The following is a 9,099-nucleotide window of genomic DNA, read 5'->3' on the forward strand; positions in this document are numbered from 1 at the left end:
ATTGGAAACACTGATTCCACTGAACTGGGGCCTGCTATGACCGTTTGGCCTATGATGGAATTTTGTTGCTCAACTGCTGATCCACCCTAACAAATGACATTGTAAAAAGAGCCTTCTGGAGTTCCATATTCATTGTAATATGCGGGCCAAATTATGCCATCAGCCACACCTCTGCCACCCATTGTCTTTAGATTGAGCCCTCAGCAACATCTGTGCAACCCCACTAGCCTTAAATTAATCTGAGGGCATCAGTTGGCCTGAAGAACCTGTGATGAGTTTCAAGCAAACCAGCTTTAAATAGGGTTTTGTTGAGCCTCATACCATAATTGACAGGTTATGTTGGATTTTAAATTAACCATAAAATCTGTTTTTTTACTGGGTGTGAATCAAATAACCAGTTTATCTGTTATAGATAGAAGGGGGAGATGAGAATGGTGTCTTTGCTCATGTTGCTAGAAGGCTGGAGAGAGGTCCCTTGTGGAGCATGGTGATTTAGGAAGGAAATGTTAATTCCTAATAGGGCTGGTTGGAAAACAATTCCATTTTGCAAAAAAAAAAAAAAAGAGGTTTATGAAATGGGAGGCTATCTCAGATACTCTACCCCTGAGTGTGCATACACTTGATGTGGATTTTTTAGCAATAGCAAAAAATGCCATGAAGGGGTTATCTCATATGCTTTTTTTTTTCTAACTGCAATTTACAGTAATTCGTGGAAGCTTGAAACTGAAATCTGGTTTCATATGACAAAATTTTGTCTTCTGTTGCACACAAATTGATTTGTTATTGTAGGGTTGTTCATGAATTTGGGGTACCTGCGCTTGATCTTTCCTGTTTCATAAGAAGATCATTGAAGTATTTGTGATTTTGACAGGGAGGCTTGAACTGACATACCTAGCTCAATCTTGCAAGGTGCGGAGCATTCTGGTCCTAATCCAGCAAGGTATTTAAGCATGTGCTTAATTTTAACAATGTGATTAGCCTCATTGCTTTCCATGGGGTTAGTCATTTATTTAAAACTAAAAATGTGTTTGAGTGCTTTGGTGGATCAAGGCCAGAGTATTCAGCACCTTGCAGGATCAAAGCCAGAAAGAATTGCGTAGAGTTTGCAGACAGACAGAGGAAAAGAAAAGGTGAGTGACATTTCGGGCCTACTGACCTTGACAGTGGCCCTTTTAAGTTGTTGATCAAAAATTGTTATTCTGAGACTGATTGAATCAAGGTTTTAAAGGGCGTGCTAATAATTCTCTATCTAGCTATCTAGGGTTTCTCCATAATGCTCAGCATCATAGAATGCGAGCACTGCATCTAGATCACCTCATATTGCACAAATAAATAAATAAGGATATTGCATCATTAATGTACTTTTTAAACAGGGGTTTTAGTTTTAACTGAATTTTCTTGGTTTTGTGTTTTCTAATATTAAATAATTAACATGGGATAATACAATCTGCATATCATTTGAGGAATTTATAATTTGATGTGGGGAACTGGGGGTTTTTTTTGTTTGGATATTTTTGGGGGTTGGTTGGTTGGTTTGGTTTTAGTTTTTTTGGGGAGTTTGGGCTAGGCTAGTCAAAATAAAATTGCTGAACTTTAGGTCTGCTTGCCATTTGAATAATATTAAAAGACTGGGTTGATCTCTATGTCTCATTCATGCTACACCTTCCCAGTAGCAATGTAGGAATTTCAAAAGGTCCAGAAGTTTAGTTCATGGTCTGATAAACATCAAGACTTTTGATTCTTAGCTGAACTTTATTGGAACATCTCAAGTCAGCAAAATGTGCCTGGAAATCTCAAGAGAATAAACATGCTTGACAGCTTTCTGGTACTTCTTGTCCCCATTTGGGCTATAAATAGCACCACAACTCTTGGGGTGTTTCAGCAGCTCTTTTCCTGGTTGTCGCTGGTGCAGATATGGATGAAAATGACAAATAATAGGAGATGTGGAGAAAAGTATCCAGACAGTTCTAAATTTCAAAAAAGGTTTAGTTTGGCTGAAGTTTGGGGTAAAAGTTTGCACTACTAGTTATAATTTTATTCCAAACCACTTCACTCCTTCCAGATTTGCATCTACGATAAGAGCTTTAAATGGTATGAATGTGTAATTTGTAAAAAAAGTAATAATAATACTTTTCACTCCTATAGGGCCTTCCATGCGAGGATCTCAAAGCGCCTTAGAAACATTAATGAATTAAGTCTCCCAACACCACTGTTAAGTAGGTATTCCTTGTCCCCATTCTACAGAGTGGGAAGCTGAAGCCCAGAGAGATTAAATGGTTTGCCCAAGGACACACAGAAATCTGTAGCAGAGCTGAGACTGGAACACAGCTCTTCAGAGGCCTAGTCCTGACCTGTCCTCTAGAATGCTTCCTCTACTTTTCCACATTTCAAGTTAGCAACACAGGTGTCTGACAGCTTTTGGGGCCAAACCATCCTCTCTCATGACAACACACAGGAAGAGGAAAACTAGGGGAAATTCAATAGAGTGCAGAGCATAGAGAGACAGAATTTTAAAGGTATTTCAGTGAGTGAAGATGTGATAGGTGCCAAGGGGGATTTTCACACTTGGAATTCAATGGGGGCTAGACACCTAGGTGCTTTTGAAAATCCCACTAGGCCCCAATCTGTATTTTTAGGCACCAAAATACCATTAAAAATCTGGCCCAGACTTCATAGTTCAAGGCATAGGAGTTGGACATAATCCTCTATCCAGACGTATGTCCTGAGATCTGTGGGGGGAAGTGCCTTAGATTTTTAGGGGATTTGTGCAGACAGCCTACTCTCCATGCTAAACTGTGAACATCCCTTCCTAACCTTGGTGAGTCCATGCCTTTCTACTCCCTCTTCAAGGTATGCAGCAGGAATTAATGCTGGAACTGTCAGCATTCACTCCCTCTGGAATTTCCCATGGAAATTACGTTGATTTGCTAGCAGATTATAGTGTGGAGGGCTGTCTGCTAGATTAAAACTGCTACCATGCTGACGTATCCTTTCAATCCATAGAGCTCCAGATGGATGGTGTCTGTTTGGTGAGGCTTTGTAAGAAGGGGGGTGGATTATGCTGGTTCTGCTCTCTACCTTCTCCTGTACGTTTACACAGCAGATTTTCATGCCTTCACCTCACCACTGTAGTGCCTTTTCCAGTTTACTGGAGTGCATATGTAATTTTAGGCCTAAGAAAAGGCTCTTTGCCCCAACATGCCCATGGAGTACATGCTCTGCATGCATATAGTAGTCATTTCCATTTTGTATTTATTCTGTGCATAGATCCACTTCCTAAATGGTTTACTTGACATAATGGACTAATAGCCTCCACAATTTCATTTGCAAAATAAAATCTGAGCCTGTTGTGTGTCATAAGAGCACGCAAAAAGTATCTGAAAACAGTGACACTTTCTGTTAGCTACTGGGAAAGGCGAGACAGATATGGTTTGAATTTTCTTTTCTAGGCTGAAATTTTGTATTCTACATTTCAGATCATGAAGCGAATTTTATGGGGGAGTTATATGTTTCTGAAAGGGGGCCGTTTATAACAGGAATAGACCTAAAAGCCTACAATTTTTAAAGAGGATAGTGATTTTTTTGAGAGCCTTAATTTTTGGATGACACCTGAGGGTGCTTGATTTTCAGTGGATGGGTGCTCAGCACCTAGAATTGGAGTGACTCAAAATCCGATGAAGTGAGCTGTAGCTCACGAAAGCTTATGCTCTAATAAATTTGTTAGTCTCTAAGGTGCCACAAGTACTCCTTTTCTTTTTTCAAAATCACTAGTCATTTTTGAAAAATCAGGCCTTTTAGCTGTGTTTGGGACCAAAGTCCCCCCTATATAATTCCTCCTAGAAAGCTTTTTCAAGTACTAATTGTTTACTCAGTATTAATTCAGATCATTGATCTCTTTGGTTTTACTGCCCACACTAGGCATATCAGTGACTCACATTCTTAAGAGATGAACCTGAGAACGGTGGTTATTGACAGCACTGCAGTTTGCACAATAAGGTTTAACAGTTTACATCCACTGTACAGTTTTATCAATGTTTTCACTGTATCACCTGCTCAGTTTATTGGTACTTATGCATACATTGATTCATTTTTCTCTCTCTCTTTTCTGGTTCCCCAAGCATGCAAACGCAAAGAACAAGAACCGAACAAAGACAGGAACAATTCCCAGAAGAAATCTCGTCTGGTTTTCACCGATCTCCAGCGCAGAACACTTTTTGCCATCTTCAAAGAGAACAAACGTCCATCCAAAGAAATGCAGATCACCATCTCCCAACAGCTGGGCTTGGAACTTACCACTGTCAGTAACTTCTTCATGAACGCTAGGAGGCGCAGCCTAGAGAAATGGCAGGATGATTTGAGTACAGGGGGATCCTCTTCAGCCTCCAGCACTTGTACCAAAGCATGATTGAAGAAAGGAATCTAAATTGGGCACAACTCAACCATAAAAAAAGGAGAAAAGAAAAAAAAAAGAAAGAAAAGAAAGAAAGTATGGATTCTGAGTGGGGCCCTTCACTGGTGATTTGAAAGCACAATTCTCTTGGAAAGTAATTCTAGTCTAGTTGTAAACATAGGACACTTTTTTAATGGCTATTTAGTCAGTTTTAGAAGGTGCAAATCACAAATTAATCACTTTCTATATAGTATTACATTCAAGACAGGCTAAGCATATCCAAAATATAAGTGGGTCATTCATGACACAAATTTTTCCTGAGAGCCAATGAAGACTTAAACTATGAATCAGCATTGAAGGCGATGGGAGTACGGCAGGATTGCCCAGAGTTGGTAGCTGAACAGAAGTACAAACATGTCTGACCTACTTTGTTTTCCAAATGCTTAGGCTTGCCACACCACAATATACCAAAGCTCACACCCATAACATAACAACATGAGAACTGAGCACAAATTTTAAAAGATGGAAATTGAAAAATCCAAGAACCTGTTTTGTAATCTCAGGCATTGTTTTGTTTAGATGTTTTAGAAAAAAATGGATCCAATTTTATGTTTTGGGTTTATTTTTTAAACTTATCAGTGAACACTCACATGGTCTTGTATCACTAAAATTCAGTTCACTTGAGCTCAAAGTATCAAGCACAAAGACAATAGATACAGAAATAGAATGGTTCTGGACTTGCTACATCTGTTCTTTCAAGACACTCTAATTTATGAAGTTGTTAATGAAAAGTATGTGACCACACAAGCTTCAAGCACATTTTGCTGTTTGTCACAAATTCTGTGTTTGTACATAATGCAGATGCACACTCAGGAGGTCAATTTAACTGCTACAGTGCATGGAGCAAACACAACACTTTAAGAAAGCTAGATTTCTTTAGGTCATTCATATGTCCTTTTTAGTTATTAGCATCTAGTTTCTCCTTATCATTTCATTGTTACTGAAGTCTATTTAGGTGTTTGTTGGCTTTTTTTTGTTTGTTTGTTTTTTTAAATTGATGCATTCTGTATTAGAGTTTCTCGGTATTTTCTTAGCAGAAAAAAAGCATCCACTTTCAGGATGTCACTGACCATTTAGATGTGCTGCATATGACTTAAATATGACATCAAAATCTGTCACATCTCCATTACCAATTCATTTAACCTGAAGAGAACACAGTACACCAAAGATGCAGTATATTGTAAGCCAAAGACATTTATAACTTGCCATTTATTTCCATCATCATCATAGTATTGTGATTATTTTAGAAATCAGAAAGCCTTGCAAACTCCAAAAAAAGTATAACTCTATCATTTTAGTTTGCTGTACAATTGAGCAGAAAGTGGATGCTGACAAAATTAGCAAAGTCGTGAGTGGAGTAGCAGAGCTAATAGGGCCATACTAGCTGCAGTTACAGTAGTCTTCAAATAGTATAAACAATCCTTATCACTGAAATTGTTATGGTCACTTGATGTGCATATTTACCAGTGAATGGCCCCTTTTGAAACACCGATTGAGTGTTCAAAAGCAAGCCAAACGCTGTAATGATTCTTTAAAGACACTTGAGACTTTTTTATGTACTACTTAATCGAAACCAAAGAAACTTTTTCTGCACCTACTTCTTCTGCAACAAACTGTTCCATTTTAATAAAATAAAATAAAATAAAAAAACCAAGGAAGCACGTCAGGAAACAAAAACAACACAACACACTGTGTTTTGACAGACATCTTGGACATTTTAGGAAGCAGATTTCAAAGAAAGGGTTGACAAAAATCAAAACAAAGTAAAGCCAATGTGAGTGCTGCTTCATCTGACAACTCAGTAATCTTAAAGTTGAAGATTGTCTTTAATTTGTGCCTATGCAGTTTTTTCAAAAGAACAAGGAACAGAGCAACCGAAACCTCAACAGCTACAATACCAAAGATGAGGATTTCTCACAACTTTTGTTTCAGTTCATTATCTCCTCTTGCACGGCTAAAATGCTTATAGCACCATTGATCTGTGTAAAGGTAATCAGTTCTGTTTCTTTGAGCAACAAAAAGGGTGGTTTTTAATTTTTTTTTCTGTTTCTCCCCCCACATGGAATCTTTCAAGGATTCCATGGACTCCAAGTATAAGGTGTTGGGATACTAAACTAATCTGTCTTCTCTGTCCATAAGAGTATGTGGGAAAATGTCAGTTGAATATTATTTGTTTTTAACAAGTAGAATTGTTCTCTTGTATGTTCAGAGCTTTAAACAGCCAACCCATCTGGGGAAACAAAGCTTAACTGACAAGATCCTCTTCCCCTTCCCCTTAAATGAATCCTGCAAGATAGGTTCTGAAATACTTCATTGTAAATACTGCATATCACTAGAGATGAGCCTGAGTCACAAAGATCAGATCTAGAATTCAAACTGGATCAGAGCTTCCAATAGTTCAGGTGGTTTGCATTCATTGTTCTGGTTTGAATCATTATACTTCCAAATAATGAAGTTTAGATCCAGGGCCAAATCTGAATTTCCTCAAAGTTTGGGCATGCAGGGGAGGATGGAATCTGAGGAGGGTTGCAACCAGTGTCTCAATTCAAATCCATCTCTACACATGATTTAGGGCTTCTTTTCAGTTAACACTGTATATAAAAGTAATATAATCAGTTTCTACATTTTACATTTTTTTTTAAGAAAAGAAAGAAAAACAGAAAATGTTTCTGTACCATAAGGATAGTTAAGACCTTTCCTTAGAAATTCAAGATTGCTACCCTGGAATCAGTATCAGCAACTAAACTGATAAATGCTAGCTTTGGGGGGAAATTATTCTTTCCACATAACTCTTTCCCAGAGAAGATTGGTCATACACAAGTCTCCAAAGAACAAGTGAAGCCTCATTATCAGAGATGGAACTGAGTTGCAAAAGTCAGATCTGGACTCACACTTTTCCAAAGAATCAAGGTGTTGGGGTTTAAGGTTTTGATTTGGCCCATAATAGAAAGAGGGTCCAGCCTATGAAGTTTTGATCCAAATCTAAACTTCACCTTCAAAGTTTGGAATGAAGGGAGTGTTCAGATCAGGGTTGGTTTGAGAGTGCCTATCTCCACACATGTCTTGAGTATGATCATTGACCATACTAGCAATTTTCCATCCCAGTACTGTTTTTCTTCATTGTCTAGCAGTATTATACAATGCTGCTTTTCTTTATTGTTTTTCTCATATCCCATTCCATAAAGTTATATACCCTTCGCTGTTCTATAAAGGGAATGGACACAGTACTTTAGTTAAAGCACAGAATGTCATTTCTTAACCTCTTTTAAATTACTGTTAATTTTCCTTATGATTGCAGTGAATTGATATGTATGTCTGACAAAAAATAATATCCCAGCCATCATTTAAGGAATGTTGTCAAAATGAGCCAAAATTAACAAAGAGTGATTAACAAATTAGAGTGATTTGTGAACTTTTAACAAGTAAAAGGAGAAACGTGAGTAAATTCTCACAACTTCAAAGACCATTTTTACATCATATGCACTGAATCTCAGTGAATTTTCTAGAAATTCCTGCCACATCTTTCTCGTTGTTTAAGGCCAGATTCGAGTACCCTGACCTTTGCTGAATAGTATTGCATTCTGTGAGCAGCCTTATGAATTTCAATGGGACACCTTGTGACATATGTTGCTACGCAACATGACAGAAGCAGAATCAGGTCCTTGATTGTTTCAGACCAAAATAGAATAATTTATTGTCTAAAATCTAAACACCTTTTAGGCTTTATTTGTCTCATTTCACCAATAAAAAATACAGCAGATGCCCAACTATCTCTGGAAAGACCATGGCCAGGAAATTTGTGTCTAAGCTTCATATCTCATGGGGTTATGCAAAAGCTGTTAACCACGCAATGAAAAAAAGCTATTTTTATTCAAGGGGGTGAGTCAAAGTCTTTTTTATTTGACTCTAGGCCAGCAGCTGTAGCCAGAACAATCCAGGTTACATACTGAATTATTAACAAACCAAAATTATCCTTAAGATAAAATGTGATATTTTTGATTCCCCACAAATGTTTAGATGTGCTTGGTAGACAAAATAATGGCTCAAATTCCAATCTTTAAATTTAAACTACTGGAAAACAATCACACACTGGAAACAATATATTGATTGAACAGTGGTGGCTCCCTGATTTTGCTGTTATGATTAGGGTTCCAACCCTGCAGGCTTTGCTCAAGCAAAATTGTAGTGTAAGATTTTTGCCTGAGAGAAGATTGCATTTTGAGGCTATGGCCATGTCAATGTTCCTATTATATGCCTATTTGTCAAAAATGATTTTGATATGGACATATGAACATACTGCTGCATTTTTGACTCCCGTATATTTTATCAACCCATATTAAGTCTTTCATTTCATTGTCAACTGTAGCAGGCTTTTTATGTAGCATATAACTCAGAAAATGAGTGTTAACAGTATAAACTGATTGTAGATATATTTGTGGGTATGCGTATACATATGTATGATATACAGTATATCCTGTTTATACTAAAAACAATCCAAAATGTGCGTGTTACATTTATATGCCATCTGTTTATAACTCTTAACAGCTATATGACTATAACTTGTATCTTTTTTGTTTATTTGTTCGGATGCAAAAAACTAACGTAAAAATAGTATCCCAGCATCTTCTTTACTATATACTTGGAGTCAC

General features: G+C 37.4%; 1 protein-coding gene across 1 annotated transcript in view; it reads left to right on the forward strand.

The window, feature by feature from the left end:
• ONECUT2 (one cut homeobox 2) overlaps positions 1-8,689 on the forward strand; it is a 44,954-nt gene extending 36,265 nt beyond the window's left edge. The window contains exon 2 of the mRNA XM_038402769.2: positions 4,119-8,689. Coding sequence (XP_038258697.1) covers positions 4,119-4,405 — 287 coding nt within the window. The 3' untranslated portion in view covers positions 4,406-8,689. The remainder of the gene's footprint in view (positions 1-4,118) is intronic.
• Positions 8,690-9,099: the final 410 nt, after the last annotated feature.

The sequence above is a fragment of the Dermochelys coriacea genome, chromosome 5 (genome assembly GCF_009764565.3).
Source record: "Dermochelys coriacea isolate rDerCor1 chromosome 5, rDerCor1.pri.v4, whole genome shotgun sequence".
In the NCBI taxonomy this organism is placed as follows: domain Eukaryota; kingdom Metazoa; phylum Chordata; order Testudines; family Dermochelyidae; genus Dermochelys; species Dermochelys coriacea.